At 36.8% G+C, this 20578-nt stretch overlaps 1 protein-coding gene across 1 annotated transcript; it reads left to right on the top strand.

Annotated features, from left to right (window-relative positions):
• Positions 1-340: 340 nt before the first annotated feature.
• Positions 341-19554, top strand: TCAIM (T cell activation inhibitor, mitochondrial). The gene is made up of 10 exons (XM_009703433.1): positions 341-408; positions 3694-3829; positions 4396-4549; positions 5742-5988; positions 7606-7728; positions 10218-10315; positions 11934-12025; positions 14305-14537; positions 15065-15196; positions 19025-19554. The coding sequence occupies exons 1-10, from the start codon at positions 380-382 to the stop codon at positions 19248-19250; spliced, it is 1470 nt and encodes a 489-aa protein (XP_009701735.1). The 5' UTR covers positions 341-379; the 3' UTR covers positions 19251-19554.
• Positions 19555-20578: the final 1024 nt, after the last annotated feature.

The raw sequence follows: 20578 nt of genomic DNA, 5'->3' as shown, positions 1-20578 counted from the left end.
CTTTACAACAAAACCTGAACATCAGGAATAGCGGGAAACGTTTTCAGTAAATAATTTTTTAGAGGTATTTTCCTAACTGGAACATCTTTAAATATTAATCTTCAAATCAAAATATGGTAACAACTCTTAATATTTGTAAGACTCACTGTTAGTGGAGGGAACTGAAAACGTTTTTATGCAAAGCTTTCCAATTTATGTGTGATTTTTCAGTTTTATATTGTGACTTTGAAAGATATCACCTAGGATTTAGAGAATGCCCTGATAAGTAACAGGGGAAAATATTCATGCCCTTCACTAAACAAGATGTTTTTTTTTTCCCCTCTTTTTTTAAGTGAGTTAGTGAATGGCTGAAAGTTGACTTGACCATTGAGTTGCTGAAATGTTTTGCTGCTTGAGAGCCGTGAGAAGGTATGGCATGTTGCTGACCTAATTTACTTTTAGCATGTATTTAAGTGTTTGCCTATGACTTGCATATATGTAAAACTGGTTTTGGTATTTTTGTTTAATGCTTATTTCTTTGGCTTTCTCATTTTTGCAACTTAAAGCTTTCAACAGAGCATCCACAGTTGAAAATCCCCAAAAGCCATATGCCTGTCCTCGAGTGAGACGTTAAAAAGGCTCTCAACAAAACAAGGGGTTTAAAATAGCTTAATTATGAGAAAGTGGTAGTCTGAATCTGAATATGATATCCAGTATCTTACTGCATTACTGAGTTATTAAAGCTCAGTGTTTCAAAATGAATGAATATATCTGTAATAATGAGCTTAATTTAACAAAGCTTTTCAGTGCCAAAGCTATAAGCCAAAAAGTTAAACTTCAGAGGGATGTGAAGAAAAAGTAAAAGGAAGGCTGAAGGGAATTACTTAATCAATAAATTAAATCAGTCATAGAATACGATTGCATAATGTGTTCTAGTGCAGATTGTGTTTCATATCTTTCATGAAGTGGAGACGGCTGTCCTCGAAGTGGTTATGACCTTGATTTTAACATGAAGCCTTTCTCTGCTCTTCAACTCTGAATGAAGCTCTTGGAACAATCCTTGCTCCTTGTGAGTGAAGCTATAAGCATCTTTCTTGCATTTTCTCTCTCTAAATTCATTTTAATTCACTTATTTTGTCACTTCGCTTGAAGGATGCCTCAGAGTTCTGTCTTTCACCTTCAGTGAATGAATTCTTCCTTCTGTCACGCAGACTAATTTTGGCCTTTGAGCGTTTCTCTTTTAAGCAAGTTCAAAATAGACTTTTGGCTGGAATCCTGAGCCTTCCTACTAGCATGACAGTGTTGTTTAGATACAGAACAAGGGAACTAAAGTTAACCATACTTGGCCGTTTTTCTTGTAGAGTGCCAGATGGAAGTTTATGATTAATAAACTTGGAAGTATGATTAATAATTTGCAGGTATGTTGGAACTTTTTTCCCTAACTACTGGAAAGAGCATGCAGCGTAGCTCGAGAGAGGATGTGGGAAATGGTGGAGAGAGAACTGAGCTCCTTATTTCCCCCTAGCAGCTGGGTTTAGGAGGATGTAACTTTCTTGCATGGCAGTTAGTCAAAACTGCTGTCGGATAGGTAGCTGGTCAATTTACTTTTTTTTTTTTTCCCTTTGTTGGAAAGAATTTTTTTCCCCTTTTTACTGCTTTGTGTCCACTTGCTACAAAAGAAAAGAAAAAATTCTGCTATTTTTTTTCCTCTCAACCAGACAATTATTTTGGTGTTTCCCGATCCAAAATGATAAAGCATATGACCAACTGGACTTTTATCCAGTCTCCTTTGCTTCCTTTCTTGCCAGGTCATGTAGAGGTTTTTTTTTTTCCTGCATCACTGAGCAACTCTGGCATGTTCTTGTCATTGAGAGCTTTTGCTCTCTATAAAAACATGATTATTGCTGTGGTACTTCACCGTCTCCTGCTATTTTGAGTAGGATCATGGGCTATAGTGATGACTAGTCTTAGAGTCTTTCTGAGGTGCAGCCGGCAAGGAGGTAGAAGGGTTTGCCAGTAATACATTTTTATCTCTTTTGTTTTTAATCTATTTAATTCACATGCATGAGCATTGGTTTTAGTCATAACAGTTCGAAATTTCATCAGTCTTCTTACATTACAGGTTTTCCATCCCACTTTTCTATGAAAACTCCTGTTTTCAGCAAGCTGACTTTTAAGATCTACTAATTAAATATTTGCCCACCTCTTAGCTAGAAAACTAGCTTTAACTGCTTTCGTGTTTCTAATTGAAGAGCTGGAAAGGTTGACAGAACAAAGGTAAAGTAAGGGTCATTGCATCTGCTTGACAACTCAACTGTTGTCATTTACCATTTGCCAAAATGAAAAATACTGCTTACTTTCCTAGCACAAATTTGGGGTTTTTTTGATTTTTGTGATTAATGAAAGCAGTCAGGAAAGTCTCACATGTTTCTGTGTCCAGGATGATTATTTGGTCTAGGATGCTGAACACATAGCTCTTTATAAAACAGTCTTGCTAACTATTATTAAGTTATTAGTTTTATGTGAATTGGAAGCAACTTTGCCTCCAATCTGCCATATATTTTCCTGTTTGGGGCTTGCAGATTGAATAGCAGTGTGAGGAGTGAAACAGCATTGTATTGCTTAACAGAGCAGAATCCCTACGCTTCTGAGTTGCAAACTGAAATGAACGTTGATGGCAGAGAAAAAGGTTGGCCCATTGAATTTGTTAGCCTGTGAAATCAGCTGAAGGAGAAATCTATTATTAAGTATTTACCAATTCTGATTTTCTTACTGCGTTTACATATAGTGTCTCTTGGTAATTAGTTTGCTAACCTGAATATCAGCTTTGAGCTATGGCAGAAAATTTTGGTGGTCTTTAACAAGAACTTGTTTTTCCTTCCATTTCAGTTTTCTTTTACACAAGTGTGCTCATTGAGGAGCTGTTGTTTAATTTATGCATAATTGGAGGAATTCCGTCTTTGTACTTTCCGAACTTCCTAGAACTTCTTCAACTTAACTTTTCCTTCTGATCTTAGGTGAAACAATCTTCTTTTCCTGTGACTGAAATTTCTTTTACTCCTTGTTTTCTTCTATTTCAATGAAGATCAAAGGGCAAAAAAGTACTGTCTTCTTACTTGATGTCTTCTATAAAAGTATGCTCGGGAAAGTAGATTTTTTTTTTTTTTTTTTTTTTAAATGGACACAAGTATGTGGACCTCAGAAACTAGTGCAGAACTTCTTTTGATTGAATTGTGATTATTATTCCTGGGTAAAATTTAATGTTCTTCTGGCACTGCTTGAAAAATATTGCATTTGGCTTTTTAACTTCGAAGTTCAAAAGTATGTAAGGGTTGGCTTTTAAGAGCAGCTTTAGCAGTAGCCACAAAAAATACCGCTAAAGCCAGTCTTCATCATTTAGACTTCTTGACTGGGGAATTTTTTATTTGAGCCTGCTTTGAGAAAGTAGAGGGAAAAGTTATTGTAGTTATTTACATGTCTTTGATCAGCCGTTAGCATCCACCATCTCGCAAGCCTGTTGGATTTGCTCTGTATAAATACAGCTTTGTGAGTCCCAAGGGGAAAAATCCGTAACTCAGACTTCTAATATCAGTTTTAAATTATTATACTTGCAATTGTGAATGTTTACTCCATTCTGTCACATTCTAAGGTAATTTATATCAGTTTGTCACTTGATTGGTTGCATCATACATAAACATTTTATTACTTTATTAGGTTATGTCTGGAGAAGATATTGCTACAGTGCATTCTTCAGTCAAGAACTTTGTCAGGAGCTGATGCCATCAATGCTCTCAGACCTTTCTATTTCGCTGTGCATCCAGATTTCTTTGGCCAGCATCCCAGAGAGAGAGTAAAAATCTTTTAGCATGCTTTCTTTGTAAATGTGTCATATATCAAGGATGGAAATTTCCTAGTTTTCCTGATGTCAGAGAAACAAAAGCAGTATTAGAATTGAATTTGGCTGTTACCAGAGAACAAAAAGATGCGCTTTCTTTATTTTTAACAAGGATAGGTCCCTTAAACGTCCATTATTTATGAGTCATATTTTCTGTTTAATTGTTGTAAAGAAAATACTGAGTCCTTCCAGACTAATGCATAATGCATATTACTTGCTTTATCCCTTTGAAATGCTGTGCATTATTATATTTGAATCAATGGATTTCTTTAAGCTTGAAAGCCTTAAAAGTGGTATTTTGGAATGTACAAGAATGTACAAGTATGTACATCATACAATTTATTCATGCAAGATAATTATTCATTTATGCTGAAAATATGAACTATATCACTACTTCTTAAGAGCAGCTGGCAGCTTGTAAAAACGTTCTGCATGTAAAATTAGAAAGGTTTAGATGAAAAATGGCCAAATTCATCATAATTTTAAAATCATCATAATTTTTTTTCCTTTTTTTTAAACAGGAAGTAAATGAAAACTCTCTGAAGAGGTTAAATGGCTACTTGGAGAACCTACAGAAACCAGGGTTTCGTTCCTTTAAGCCAACTCAGCTTACCTTTTATGTAAGAGAGAGAGAACCAAACTCTTCTGATGTTCCAGAATCCTTCAGTGCTTCAGGTGCTTTTAGATCATGCAGAATGTATCTTCCTGTATTCATATTCTTTCAGACCGTTACTTAGCCGTGTGCAGTCATAATGACTTTTCAGCTGAATAAAACCCTGTCAAACCATGAAAATATGTATTAGATCAGACAGCTAGGACCATCCCAAGTAATTAAACATCTTAAGCTTTAAAAAGCATTGAAAGAATGAGAAATTTCAAAAGTGGGGTCAAGTTACAGTATGAGGAAGTAAAAACCATAGGTTGATGTAAATTATAACTTTCCTGCTTTTACTACTGTTGTCATGTTTAGCTGGAACAACAGCTGGCTCCTTGTTTTCATTGCAGATAATGTGTAATCCACAATGTCAGGGTGCTTGTAGGATCAGTAGGAACTTACTCTGTAAGCAGAAGTTGTGTAGTATTGGAAGCTTCAATTTACCACGTTGTCTCCTAGCTTTGAGACTACAGAAAATACTGCCAAGTTTGGAAGATTGGTTTTGATTAATTTTATTCTACGTATCTGTCTTTGATGTAGCAATATGCTTTACCTAACAGATGAGTTTTATGTTCTGCATCCTGATAGTCAGAACACTTGAGCAAATTGTGAAGGACCCTACTGCTAGAAAACAGAGTCATGCTGTTTTTCAATAAAATAGTAGTGTTATGGCCAGTCTACTTAAAATAATGGTTGAACCAGCAACTGTGTTCTGCTCTTGAGTCTAATGCTTGCTTTCTAATGGGGCAGTTAGGCGCAATAGCTAAGTGATGGGACTTAGTTTTTTAGCCAGTGTGCACATGTCATGTTTTGTTCTGAAGCTTCTGTTCATAGCCTCTGAAGAGCTTTTGTAGTACTGCGTTTCTCCAGTAAATGATATCCAAAGTGATGATCAGTAATAACGTGAATTGTATAGAGCTGTTGGATAAAACTGCCACTGCTAAAGCAAAAACGTCCTTTTTTGGGTTATGCTGCAGCTAGGTTTCCAACTTGTCCAATGATTCGGATAGTTAAAACTCTTTATATTTTTTGAATGCATAACAGTTTTAAAGGTTAAACTGCACGTGAATTTTGCGCTGAGCATTGAAATAACAGTATCATAATGATTTCCGACTGTGTACACCTTGTTTGGGTTCTTACGAGAGAAATGTGAATGCGTTTTTGATAATTTTAATTAAATAATACTAATTTTGTGAGACTTCTGTTTTATAGGATTTCGAGCAGTCAGTTTTACATTACATACTAGGGATCTCCTGAGCACAGTATTAGATATTCTCAACTCCTGCAGTTTATCTACGGAGCATATTCAAAGTTTGAATGTGAACTCTCAGCCCCACAAGGAAGCAAAAAGCACAGTGAACAGACCTATCAAATGGGATAAGACTTATTATTCATTCACTGGATTCAAGGATCCTGAGGAGGAACTGGAACAAGCCCAGAGAATGGAAACAACTTTAATGTATGTAAGGCTTTTATTTAACTGATATTTTGTAACCTAAATTTGTCTTACGCTAATGCTGAGGTTTTTTAAAGGCAATCAATAAACATTCTGAACAATACAAAACTTTATTGTCCAACATGTGATTCTGTCATGCTTTTGATAATTAAAGAGAGTTCAAATGAGCTCTTGGGATAACTGTAGTGCCAGCTAAGCCAAGGCATTCTTGTCTCTTTGCCCAGCATTCATGTTTGGTCAATCTAGTTTTGGTTGATCTAGTTTTTCAGTTTTGTGGAATATTGGTGGCGATTCAGAAGGAGGGAGAGGTTCCATTTGCTCCAAATAGCTCCTTACCTCTTACAGTACTTCTGTAACACAGGACTGACTTTATTGTTAGTATTTCATTATCACAATCTGTTGGGGGTGGTGTGGGAGATAAGACATGAAAACTAAGGTTAAAATGTTTTAATTTGCCGGATATCTTAGTGTTGTGCTTCTGATTTGTTATTCTGCATACCAACCTTAATATTTAAACTGAGGCAATTTTAAAGACTGAACTTGCATTAAATGCAGTGTGTTGTGTATTAGAAGTCAGTCGTTTATAAAATCTATGTGCTTATTTTGGGGAAGAGTGAAAAATACTACCTTGAAAAACTTATTGTAACAATGAGACTTAGGTGCCATTGGAAATAAATGCAGAACTGTGGTGGTAGAATCTTCAGTGCAAATAATACCCCTCATCCTTCCTAGCACCTTGCAGATAAAACTACTGTAATCTATGCTACTGTAAAACACTTAACTGAGATTTAACATACTAGAGAATATTTTTACTTATTTTTACACATTTACAAGAAATGCCGAAACAGTTAGGTATTAACAGTCAGGTTTTAATACCTAGCGATTTGGCATTGGGCCTCTCTTTTTGCTTCTGAGTTTGAATTTTTACACTTATTTATGTATGAGAATGGAAATATTTGTAAAAATAAGAGTGTGAAAATAAGTTTATGCTATGAATGAAGGCTGAAGCTCTTAAAGAGTAGCTTTTTCCTGGAAATAGAATGATCTATTTATTGAAAATTTTAGATGTACTCCATGAGTCATGTTTGTGATCATTGACAAAAAAAACTCTAAAACTTTGACCTGCTTAATCTGTGTTCATCCCAGCTCTGTAAGGGTTACCTAACTTAGCCAGTTAATACCACCTCCTTTATTTGATAATCTACTATGATCATTTCAGTTGGGTTTTTTTGGTTTTAAGGCAGATGTTTGGGAACTTCTTTCATTAAAGCACTAAGTTCTGAAGCTGCCCCCCTAAATCACACTTACCTGCTGCTCTACATCTTTCACACCTCTAAGTCTTACAGTTTTAACACTGTTGGTGTCTTTTGGTTCAATGTGATTCTGTAGTCCCCCCTCCACCAAAGACATTAAGTGCCACGTTTTCCTTTGTAGATATCTTAAGGTGAAGCATTTAGCAATTTCAGTTTCTGTGCTCTGCTTTTAAAAAAATCCCTTTACCTGGTAACTTGAAATAAAACAGTAATGTTAACAGTAAGAATTCAGTTAGTTATACTGTTTGCATGAAACAGTTGTACTGTTTGCTTCTACTGTTGGGTTTTTTTCCTCCTCTTCTTTCAGATCCTGGCTAGATGATCATGAAGCAAGTGCAGTAAAAAAGCTGAAAAAGAGTTTGCCACTTAGAAAAGAACTAGAGCGTTTAAAATTTGAACTCTCTCGTCAACTCCAGCTCTCAGATATCAGGTAATAAATTAGACAAGTTGGACTTGCATTAAGACAGTCAAAGCAAGGACGTGTTGTATAATACTACGCCATGAGCTTTAAAGGCTTATTCCAGCTAAACAGCTCTATTTCAGATAGGTAAAAGTGTTACTGCACTGAATAGTATTTTTCTAGAAGAATTCTGTTGGGACAAGAGTTTCCTGTTACAATCTGCTCAAAAAGATCTAGTATTTGTAACAAATAATGTAGGTTTCCAGTTGAGGCAAACAGCTAGGCACTTGAAATAGGACCTGTGCATATGCATTAGTTTGGATGTTTTGCTGGATAAAATTGCTCTTCCTGAATTCAAGTGAATATCTACAAATGTGACTAGCTTGGCAGTGAAATGCAACTCTGCACATGGTACGTTTTGACATCCTCTGAAGGCTTAATAAAAATGTTGTTCTTTCTAGTGTCTTGTTTCCCATGCTCCAGAGGAGGAGGAGATTTGTTTGCTTGAAAGAGTTGAGTACAGTTGGTGATCTTGATTCTTCAGAATATTGTCCAGAAAATAATTTACAATCCTTTTTTAAATTTTGTGTCTTTGAATGAGAAGGTTCTGAAGTGGGATATTCAGGATGGGAAAATGGCAGTGAGGGTATTCAACAGTGGGAAAATAAGCTTGGAGGGATTATTTCAAGGGCTAGTCTGTTTAAGTTCTTCTTTTAACCAGGAAAGAGAGCGTTGCAGCTTCTGAAGTCATGCTTTTGTTCCTTTTACTCTGTAAAAGACCCTGGCTTCCTTTAAGCTGAAGCCAGGTTTTTTTGAACACAATTTCTAATCCTCTGCAACTGTGCCATGGTAGGGATTTTTAAGTTTCTGAAACAGTCTTCAGTATTAAATGCGTAGGTTTGGTTTTATTCATGGCTTGTATTTAATTTTCTTATAGTTTGTGCTTTTAAAATACTCTAAAACTGTTGTGTTCTGTGAAGAGTTATTAACCTGCCAAGAGTTATGTTGTCGTAATTCAGAAAAGAATGTGAACGTCAGTAATCTGACAAACGAGTATCATAATTGGAAACTACTACTTGTGATCCTACAGCCTAATGCTAGTGCTCGGAGGTTTGAAAAAATAACAGGGTCATTTGCTTTGTGCCATGTGTAAGTTTAGGACAGCTGAAGAGAAGGTAGGATCTATAAGCCACCTTTTTACGTTCCTGTCTGGTGCTACTGAAAGCAAAATGATATTGCTAGGTAACAGTAAGTAGTTATTAGAATGATTTGCATTATAATAGATTGAATTGCCTCCTAAGGGCTGTGGCATGGTGCCATTCTCTGCATCCCAACGAGTGGGTTTTTGCAAGTTAGGTTTCCCTAAATGAGGTGGCGTGGGTTGACCCCAGCCAGCAGCTAAGCACCCACCCAGCTGCCCACTCATAACACCACCAGCGGGATGAGAGGAAAAGAATAAGAAGAGCAAAAGCAAGAAAACTCATGGATCAAGGTAGAAGTTTAACAGGTGAAGTGAAGCAAAGCTGTGTGTTCAAGCAAAGCAAAAGAAGGAATTCATTCATTGCTCCCCATCAGCAGGCAGGTGTTTAGCCCCTTTTGGAAAGCAGGATCTTGGCATGAGTAATGCTCGCTTGGGAAGACAAACACCATAACCAAGAGGGTCCCCCCCGCTTTCTCCTCTTTTAACTGAACATTTATTGCTGAGCTTGACATCATATGGTCTGGAATATCCCTTTGGTCATTTGGAGTCACCGGACCTGGCTGTGTCCCCTCCCAGCTTCTTGCCTGCTGCAGCCTCTTCGCTGATGGAGGGGGGCAAAGTGGGGAGAAAAAGCAAAAGCTTGAACACTGTACCAGCACTGCACAATAGCCAAAACAGGGGTGTGTTATCAACACTGTTGTAGTAAAAAATACAACACACAGGAGTGTTACGGAGAAAATTAACTCCATCCCAGACAGAGCTAGTTCAAGAAGGGAATGGTAATTTTCCATTTTGAGACAGTTTTATATCAGCTGGAAGTTTGTAAAAGGGCGTAATTTTTCAATACACTGGGACAACTTTACAATTTAAATACTTTTTGAAATGTAGTTAGGAGTTTGATCTGTATATTAAAGTCACCAATGTAACACCTGGTTCCTGTATGGTTTAATAAAAATTATTCCACTGTAAAATACAAATATATATATATAGCAACTTAGCACTGGAATAATAGTAATGTTTTGGGCTAGGACTCAAAGGAAAAAAAAACACCAGATACAATGTCCTTATATACCACATTTGCTCCTCTAGACAACCATTACACAGTGTACAAAGAGAAACTGAAATTTTATTTAGGCTTTTTATCTGTTCAAATAGCATATGACATGGACAGCTTTTCAGTAGGCCTTTGCTTTTATTACTGTTGGAGTGCTATTTTGTTTGTTTGTGTTATTTAGCTGCATCTCAACTTCTGTGATTTTTTTTTTTCTTTTTTAAATAATGTTGAGAATGAAACGTTTTCAATTATATTTTTATTTAGGTGGCAGAGAAGCTGGGGGATTGCTCACCGCTGTAGCCAACTACACAGTCTAGGTCGCTTAGTCCAACAGAGACCTGAAGTATTAAAGAATGTTAAAGGTATTTCTGTTGCTTGTTTCATGTATCCTGATACAGTATTGATTCAAAGATGACCATGAGTCTTCTGTGACAAGGGAGCTCTAGTTCTTTTCACGAATGCTTTTGGTAACTGCGAAAACACACCTGTCAGGCTTACTGAAAAGCTGGTGAGAACTTAACATTTTAAGCTTACATTTAAAGTAACATTTCCTTATAGTGTATTCGCTACACTCAGCTTCTATTTTGCTTCTTTATAAATGCAGACTGACTAAGTTGAAGGCACTAGACTTAGTACCAACAGTGAAAGTAAAAAAACTAGACTGAACCTCTGGAAAGGCTGGAGGTAGCAATAGATTGTTACCCCTGGTAGATTCAAGACAAAAATGCGAATAGCTCTCTAAAGAGTCCATATAATAAGGAGGACTTACTAGAATACCTTTAAAATTGTATTGTCTTCTCTTATCTTGCGTGTTCCATAAAATACCTATATTAAAGTCTGTATTTTCCCAGGAAAAACTAAAATAGTTGTAAACCTGACCTACCATTCTTCTCATACAGCTGTTTGACCTGTGGCAGTAGCTGTTTCCTCTAATTGTAACTCCACATTTTATGCCTGTCTGCAGGTACTCAGTTTTGAGTGGCTTTCATTTGAGGGTTCACCTAATCCTTTCTCAAAAGACAGAGCGGGCAGGACAATAAGTCATAGTTTTAAATTGTATCAGGTTTCAAATTATTTTCTTTACCTAAGCATGCTAAGGATTTAAAATGCTAGACAAGTCTGTCTTGTGAACCTGTTGTAGTCTCCATCTTTGAAGATCTTTAATAATATACTGGACAAATACCTGTCAGTAATTATGCAGGTACAGTTCATCTTGCCTTGGGGTACAAGGATGGACTAGATGCCTTCAAGTCAGTCTTGCTCTTGGAAGGCTGATTTCTGAGAGCAAGAGCTGCTATTTAAGCCTTGTATTGTAGATTAATACATCACACTGAAGACTTTTGTAGTTGCCTGTGCTCTTACCCTAAAGAATTCTTGAGGGTCTTTGTACTTCACTTAAAAAAACATACTCTGACTCAAAACTGATTTGTCCCTCCAAAAGTAAACCTAGTATTATCCTTTTATGTTGTCTCTATTCATATTCTTTAAAAAAAGAGCAAAAGCCTAATGTGGAAGCATTTTTTACGGCTTGCATGTTGCAGAGAGTCCTGTGGACATAGTGAATGGGTGCGCTAGTAGTTCTTTGACCAACCTTTACCTTATTTATCTATTCTTTAAGCATATATTCCCTTCTGTATACATGATTTGTACAGAGTCTTTGAATATGCTGTCTGCTGAGATTTTTCCTCTTACTTTAAAAGTAGGTTTTTAAAGAAAAAAGTCCCATTAACTAAAAACCTGTCAGGTTTAAAGAGGGAGAAGGCAAATGCTGAGTAAGGTTTGTATAAAAAAATTCTTGAACTGGAGTTTTCAAGAATGACTCTTTCAAATTTTGAGAACCACGGAAGCACCTACTCGTGTGTGTGTGCGCACTGCAGAAATGTATTGCTTGTGACATGTTACTAACATAGTTAAGCATAAAATAATTGTGGGAATAATTGCAATAATCCAAATTAGTAAAGAGCTTTGTTCAATCTTTAGGACACACGGTGGTATTCACAGACCGTTCAGGTGTGAGTGCAGCAGGCCACATAATGCTGGGGACCATGGATGTTCATGATCACTGGACCAAAGTAAGAAGATTTCAAAGTAAATGATAATGCCTGTTGTTTTGACATCCTTTTTTAAACTATAAGCAAAATATTAATTGGTGCAGATAACTGATGAGTGATTTAAAGCGAACACATAGCTACTATGTTTAGCATAACTGTGTACATTGCATTCTAAATTTAATCCTGTGGTATACTAACAACAATCTTTGTCAGATCTTTACTGCTGCTTTCACTAACAAATCCATCCTACCCCTGATTAGCTCTAAAGAAAACTAATTTGTTATGCAGTGTTCCAGTCTGTGCCATGAGCACTGGCAGAATATTTCGTGATCCATAAAGAGCTCATTCCCATGAAGAATTTAGGAATTTTATTCAGGGTTTTTGTAAAAATGGCACTTAAAGGGAGTTATGAAGTGATCATTTCAGTCAACGTCTGCTAAGCAGCCCTGTCGCTCCACTTTGTTCTTTCAGGCAGGTAATGTGGATGTTGCAGAAATTTATCTTTAGTGACTATGCAAATTCTGCTGCTGCTTGTTTAAAGTTCAGAGCTGACAAGCTTTCTGGCATCCTAAATGATAAAGTATTATATGCAAAGGACCACAAATAAAATACGTAGTGATGTCAGCATGTCACTTAAGGAAATTTTCATGAATCTTGGTTGCTGAAATACTGTTGATAGTTCTATCAAAAAATATTTCTCTGTAAAGGAGATGATTTGTGGAATTTCATAGTTGGGAATTTCGCCCAGCTAGAATATCAGAATATTCTATTTCTGTGTTCCAATCAGTGAATAATATGAAAATTTAGCACGCAATCCAAAACTTTCTCTGGTGGTGGTTTGAATTTTTGCCTATATATGTTTCACTGAGGGAGAAAACAAACCATGGTTTGTTAATGTGAATGATTTACAAAGAACTTAAACTGAGAAACTAGAATTCAATGCAAAACTTTCTACTCTGAGATTTGAGAGTGTTGATAGTCATTGGAATAAAAGTGTTGTTCTGATTAATACTAAAATAAACACTGTCTTCCTTGAAAAGATAAATGCTTCCTCTTTCTAACCTTTGCTGGAGGTTTTCTGAAGGGGTCGTATATCCCACAAAGTATTGTGCAGATGGGACAATGCGTGTAGTTAGTTGTGGTGATGGTATTTGCATTGGAAGACAAAGGAGAGGTATGTATTTGAACATGATATCAAAGCTTTTTTATTGTAAAATGCACTGAAGATCATGTTAAAAGATACACAGAAAAAGTCAGTGAAAATCTTCGTGAGGTTGGTTAGCTGCTTGGTTTCTAGAGAGCAGAATTTTTGGTCCAATTCTAAGCCACTTTAGAAAGTGATCCTAAGTGCTCTCACTTTTGTTGCTAATTATTAGAAAAAGGAAGCAGTAGGATAGTGTCCAAGTCAGTCTGTAGAATGCTTGGTCAAAGGTACGATATTTAGAAGATTTTTGCAGTTTTTCTCTATAACAAATACGATTGCTGAACCAATGGATTTTATTGTGCCAAAAGCTGTTCTGATTCTACTACTCTCTTGGGTTTCTAAAGAGATTACTCTGAAATCACTTAACTTGTTCCAGCAGCAGTATATTTTTGTATGGAAAACTATGTTACAGTAATAACTGGGTAAATGGTAAGTAGCAACTACTATTAGAGACTTTCCCTTTTCACTTGTTACCCTGTTCCAGCCTTCTCCCTATCGCACCTTCTGTGTCTCGACACAGAAGTCTAATCACTTCTTAACCTTTTCTGGTATAGGTTTTGTAGATTAGAGATCTAGTACCTTCCTCCTCTCTCTTCAGACTCAAGATGAGCTAGGTTATCATTCAAACCCTTGGAAAGAACTAGTTCCAGCAACAGAGACTGCTGTTTTTTGAGAATTGTTATAAATTAGGCTGGCCAAACCACTTTAGACTGTCTGTGGAATAGCTCTACCACTATAACTGTGGTGATAAAACATTTTATGTAGGCCTTAGGTTAGAATTTTTTTTTTTATCTAGGACTATTAATTTATCTATGTATAGAGAAAGAGGACATCCATCAATCTTGTTATGGCCTTTTGGTGCCTTTATATAGTATAAATACTGAAAATGCTTACGAGCTTATTCCATTATATCTTGCCCTAAAATGTATATACTTGACATGTCTGATTTTTGGTATTCTTTAATTCTACTCCCACCTTGGGTTCCATGTTTGCATTGTTAAGTGTCTTTTAGAGTTTCTTGTTACTTTTTTCACTTTTCAAAATGAAGTTTTATGCTTTGTAACATAGGAAATGTTTGGGTTTTGTGTGTGCGCAGATTTTTGAGAGGTTGCCAAATTATTATAAACTTCAAAAAAGGCTACTGTTCTTGGAAGATCGGATAAGCCAACTTCTGGGAGGCATACAAGTGATATATATTGAAGAACTGCAACCCCTGTTGACTCTGGAAGAGTACTACAAGATTCTGGACTCTTTCTATAATAAATTATGTGACAGTAGACTACCTTTTCATCCTCGCAGTCTGCGAGGCTTGCAAATGATTCTAGAAAGGTAAGTATTTGCAGGAAAGGTTTCTTGTAGAGCTTTTACTCTTTTAATTACACTGATTATTGCTCTCACTAAGAAAAAAAACTAATATAATCTCAGATTTTCATTATGTCAAAGTCTTTTTGTTTCTAAAGGTTTTAAGTGCCTTTCTATGGGTTAAGAAGGAATCAGATTGAGGAAAATCCTGCTTTTTTTCAAGTTAGAGTTAAAGTTCTGTATTTATTTTACAGTCTTGTGCTGTTAAGTTAAATCAAAGGTTTTGTGCTGTTGGGTCAACACTCAGCTGTGTATGATGGTGCTGCTGTTCATATTTTTTGAGTGTGGTTGACAGTTGCTTCTGAAACGTAATTTTAAAAAAAGCTTTATGTAATATGCTTCTGTATTCTTATGAACCAAACTTGATTAATTTTTTACCAATTATTCTGATTGTGATTAATTGATATTCTCTTCAGAATTTATTGTGAAAGTAATTCATGTAAATAGTAAAATAAAAAAAATTGTTTTTTTTTACTTCCATCATGTTTCATTAGTGACAGTTATACACCAAGCTTACATGAATCTGGACACTTCACAATCCCAACAGTCTGTGATCCAGCAAGCCTTCAATGGTTTATTTTTGCCAAAGCACAGGAAGCAAGAGAGAATCTGAAGAGAAAGGAGGAGTAAGTATTGATGTGACTCAATACATTTAGCTCATGAAAATCTTTACGTGTCGTATGTTTTATTTGGAGGAGGAGGAGAACTTTGAAGAATGTATTCATGCTCTTTTGGTGGAAGAAAACTTCTGTTTATAAAATAGAACCTTACCCATCAGCTTTACTAAGTCAAAAATTTTAGCGTTCAGTGAACACAAACAGTTAGAAAATACTCATCCTTCACCTTGTAGAAACAGTTGTACTTTATTCAGAAATAGAAGATCTTTGCTTACAAGACAAAATTACATAATGTTTTTACAATTGCTTCCCCAAAGACGAGATTTTGGTGTTTGGTTTTTTTTTTAAGGAAGAGGCCTTTTTGTTGAATAAGAAAAGCAACAAACTCCTATTAATGTTACTTACATTGTGACGAGAAAGCAGTAAAATCAAAACTAAAAATAACAGAGACCGAGTAGGGAATTATTATTTCTAGTTGTTTGTGTTACTTGAGGAAAAGATTAGTTAGCACCTAACAAGGGGAAGAAAACAAAATTGGGATAGAATGATCAGAGAAATACCGCCTTGGTACTCTTTCACAGATGCGACTGAGATGAGAGAGCTGACAATAGTGAGTCATAATACCATACTTTATTAAGTCCATGACTTGTAATATCCATCAGAACTGTAAATTTTGTTCTTGACCTTGTATGTTGTATGTCTTTGAGGATCAAGAGCATGAAGTAGAGATAGTGGTTTTATTTTGAATAAAATACTGTGATAGGTAACTGGGTGTTATTGTCCTTTTAGAGGTTGTTACTGCAAGTTTATTTTTCTCCTTTGGAAAGCTTTTAATGAATTGTTGAAATATCACACTCTCATGAGTGTATAAATGATGTATGTATAGATCCAGATTTTTTTAATGAAGATTATTTTAGGGATGAATCTTACTGAAGGCTTTATGGTTTTAGCTCTGTTAAGACCTGATTACTTGGGAGGATGTATTTTTGGAGATGGAATTCAGTAAAACATGGAGGTTTGTTGGAATTTTTCCATAACCCTAGTCCAGCTTTGGAGTTAGATTATTTTCACCATGTAAGTTGTAACTGCTGAATAACTCTCTATGTAGCTGTCCATATGTGACAGCTGGGAAAGCATTGTCTGTGGAGGCTGGGAGGGATGCTGTATCAAATGTATGCATTTGTGTCTGGGTAACTCATTCTCCAAAAAACTTCACGCTATCCTGCGTTATAAAGACAGTAATCCAGGAAAAATGCGGGGCTCCCCTCAGAGTGTAAGCAAGCTATGTTATAAGGACGCAAGAGCCAAGCTACATAGCTCTTCTGTTGTGTGTTGGATGATTGCTGGTTTGTATAAAATACTAAAGAACAGCTATGCTGGGTCATCTCACAGGTCTGTCCCCCATCATCCATCAGCTTACGGAAAGGCTGTTTGAATGGGGAACAAAATGCAGTGGGTTTTTTTACTCTGTACTCCTTCCCAGTTTCTGACTGACTGCACTTGAGAAAATACTTGAAGCTGGAAACATTATCTCATGTTAGGAGCATTCAACAAATCTCTTTCTTTTTCCCCTCTTAATTGCCTAATTATTTTTTGAGCCAGTTTATGCTTTGTGGCTCCAAAATATCCCCTGGAAGCAAATTGCACAGTTGAATTACATATAGCATGTGTGTATGAAGGAGGGAAGAGATCTATGTTTTATAGACTCACGGCCTGATGATTTCATTTGTCATTCTCTTGTTCTTGTGCTGTAGGAAATACAAAACAGTCATTCTGTATTTGCCACCTCTACTGTTTTTGTGGGTATGTCATACTTCCCCTTAGTCCAGTACCTGAAGGGAGCCTATATGAGAGATGGGGACAGACTTTTTAGCAGGGTCTGCTGTGACAGGACAAGGGATAATGGTTTTAAACTAAAAGAGGGTAGATTTAGACTTGACATAAGGAAAAAATTTTTTACAATGAGGGTGGTGAAGCACTGGAAGAGGTTGCCCAGAGAGGTGGTGGAAGCCCCATCCCTGGAGGCATTCAAGGTCAGGCTGGATGGGGCTCTGAGCAACCTTATCTAGTTGGAGATGTCCCTGCTCACCGCAGGGAGGTTGGACTAGATGACTTCTAAAGGTTCCTTCCAGCCCAATTGATTCTATGATTAGTTGTGTTTTTATCAAAGCTGAAAACTCCTTTTCCACTTAAAGTCCACTTAAAGCTTCCTTGAACAGAACCCATTCTGTACTTCTCATTTTCTTTAGCCTCCTGTGGTTGTTAAAGGGGCCCAGAGATAAAGGAAAATATTTTGAGATGTACTGGATTTACTTTACACATGCAGATGAATGTTTTACATGCAGTAAATAGCATAGCGTAGCTGGAATTCTGTATTCTGTATGACCTGATGCACTGGAGAGTTCAAATGCTGCTGCTCTAGAAAATTGTGTCATCTGTGCAGATAATGTCAGTCTTCTAGTAATGCAAGATTTAGGATGAATTGTCTTCTTCCCTTGCTTTTGTAAAGTGGTAGAGTTATTTGTATACCCAGCTTTGTATTGTGGTAGAGGTATAAGCCTCCTTGTGGAAGTGACTTAAAATAAACCTACAATTCTCACTGTGTGCAGCTAACTTTATATCCTTCAAGGGAGCCTGAGGTTTCACAGAAGAGGGAAGCTTGGTGCTGAGGTGTTAGAGAATGCGCTCAGGAGGGTGGCATGGATACGCTCAGTAGAGAGGGCAGGCTTGCTCCAGGTTAACTCTCTGGCTCAGTTCATCCCTGACTGCCAGAGCTGGGCTGGGCTTTTGTATAGCGATCCGAGTGCCTCAGCCGAGCATAGTGCCATGCAAGTACACAGAGATCCCATACTGAGCTCTGGAAGGAGTGGTGTTGAGCCCCTACGTAGTGTTTTCACATGAGTCGAATAGTCTCAGTAGCTGTGTCTGTGCTGAGCTTGTGCTGATTCACATCCCAGTGGCCCTGCAAACTTGCTGCTGCTTTGCAGCTCCTCTGTTCTTTAGCACAGGGACTGGGTTGTGGGGCAGCAATGGTGCCGTTTCCCTAACCAAGCTGGCTCTGGAAGTATAGCTATATTAACGTGGCACAGTGCCTGAGCTAGTAAGGCTTGCTGAACCTAAACTGTCTGTGCGTTAGATGATCAGTCACAGTTTCAGGGACTCCTGATTAATTCTGCACGTTAACTTTATTTGAGCAACTTGAGTTTGCCATGTGCTGTCTTATCACTATTTGTCTGGGGTGAATGGGAAAAATCATCTGCAGGCTATGAATTCAATATTCATAGAATCATAGAATGATTTCGGTTGGAAAAGACCTTTAAGATCGAGTCCAACTGAATCCGTATACTTCTGGAGTTAGTAAGCTATTAACCCATTTAATATGCATCAGGTGACTGTACCTGTCATCCATTGGTTTTGATGACATGCAGAGTACTGGTCTTAGTTAAGAAAATAGAGTAGTTACGTGATTTTATTCTTAAAGCTTACACTTTCAAGGTTATTGAAGTAGTTTCATCCCTTACATGAAAAATTGAGCCTCATAGGATATTTATTTTGGTATTTTTCCCCATTACTTGTTAAGCAAAAATAAGTGGTGGTGCAGGCATTTAAACGTGACTGTAGGCATGCTGTTGCTCATAGTCATGGAAGTATGTTCACTCTAACCTCTGTGGTAGACATGGTCTGCACGCACAAAAATCTCAGCTGTACCATAGCTGTACATGAAGTGACACCTTTGTTTTCATGCGTATAACCTACAAATGTACTTACGTCAAGGTTTGGGGTTTTTTTTAAGAGATTAAGTTCTAATTTTGTCACTTTGTTGTCTTCTTTTGCTAGGATGATGATTACAGAAAAAGAGCTAATCGATACTTCCACGGAAAAATTTTCTTTGGATCGGCTGTATAAGGAACCCAGTGTTTCCAGTGCACAGATGATAGATTGTTGTAAGCGACTGCTAGAAGAATCATTGCCGTACCTACAAGGCATGCACCTTTGCATTTCGCATTTCTACTCTGTGCTGCAGGATGGAGACCTCTGCATACCTTGGAACTGGAAAAACTGAGGACATATCTGATAATCAGATAAATTGTTTATTTTCTGTAAGAGGTTATAAATACGTATGTTTTTAAGAGTAAATTATTTAAATCTGTATTTTGATATCGGTATTCAACCCACAAATTTTCTTCTAACTGCTGCTCGAAAAAGATTGGAGTCCTAGACAATTTGCACAATGCACAGTATTGCTAGTTCTGGGAAGGACATCTGTGCATTCTCCATACCACAGTAGGAGTCCCAGTGTACGGTAGCAGTTGTGGAACTGCATTTTTGTAGTGAATTATGAAAATACATTAAATTGCAAGTCTGCAGAAATAAGCATGTGTATTTTTAATATACATGAATATTGCCAGGTAGATCATCTTAAATAAAGGGTGTACTACTCAAACCAGACGTTACATGTTATCTTAAGGGATTCATTGAATGCAGAAGCTGAGTACTTAAGTTATCTGGTGGCAATATTGGCATTTCGTATTGCTACCTATTACTGAATTAAAAAAAAAAAAGACAAGGGAAAAAACGTCAGAGTATTTCTACTTTGGAGAAGAAAGCAGTACGTTAACTTGGTCTTTACAGTAGAGTTTCATATAAGGCAACAATATTGGACCAGCATAACTTCAAAATAGGCCAGTTGCACTGTCTGCAGTTACATTAAAGGAGATGTCTTTCTCTTTTTGTTTTCTGGTATTTGCTCCATAAATACAGACAATCCACTTTACTTACACTATAACAGATTGCAAATCCCATTCGTGACACTTAAAACCTGAGTAGTTTAATGTGACATCTAAGGAAAGGAAGCATTGATTTGTGTGGGATTGTCTGCAAGAGTAAGTACTTCTCAGTGAGGGTAAGGAGTTTGCGGTAAGGCAAACGCATGGATCTTTACTGGTACTTTATTCCTTGAAAAAAATAAAGTGTGAATGTATGTCAACACTTCTTCATTGTAATACATGCCAACGTGCATTTTGTGTTTGGTTTACTACTTTGCAAAATACCTTTTGAGAAGAACCAACTGCTTAACGTTTCTGGACTTGAATTCACCTATAACAACTGGCGCAAAAAAAAAAAGGAATTGTTAAATGCTTGGTTGCCTTATATTTATATTTGTATTGAGCAGGGAAATTGTTGTGGTTTTCTGTTTTCTCCTGTTAAAAGTCTCAGTGTCAAGTTGTTTATTATGTTGCCAAACTTCAAACAAAAAAATCCCCACTGTGGTCTGAAACATGTCCATTTTAAAACATCAGGGCAGAAGCTGTGACTTTCTCAGGTCTTTAATGCAGCCGAATTACTAGCAATTCCTGTATGGGTTCTGAAGATCAGTTGATAGTTTCTTCC

Source organism: Cariama cristata, unplaced genomic scaffold (genome assembly GCF_000690535.1).
Source record: "Cariama cristata isolate BGI_N322 unplaced genomic scaffold, ASM69053v1 scaffold12227, whole genome shotgun sequence".
NCBI classification, from domain to species: Eukaryota; Metazoa; Chordata; class Aves; order Cariamiformes; family Cariamidae; genus Cariama; species Cariama cristata.
Note: the sequence above shows the minus strand (reverse complement) of the source record. Positions and strands in the feature narration are given on the sequence as shown.

Bases quoted from the DNA above. Each gene is read 5' to 3' on its own strand.
- TCAIM (XM_009703433.1), top strand. From the start codon at position 380: ATGTTTTGCTGCTTGAGAGCCGTGAGAAG. The intron at 5,989-7,605 runs GTATGTAAGGCT...CTCTTCTTTCAG, and splicing joins AGAATGGAAACAACTTTAAT to ATCCTGGCTAGATGATCATG. The intron at 14,538-15,064 runs GTAAGTATTTGC...ATGTTTCATTAG, and splicing joins TTGCAAATGATTCTAGAAAG to TGACAGTTATACACCAAGCT.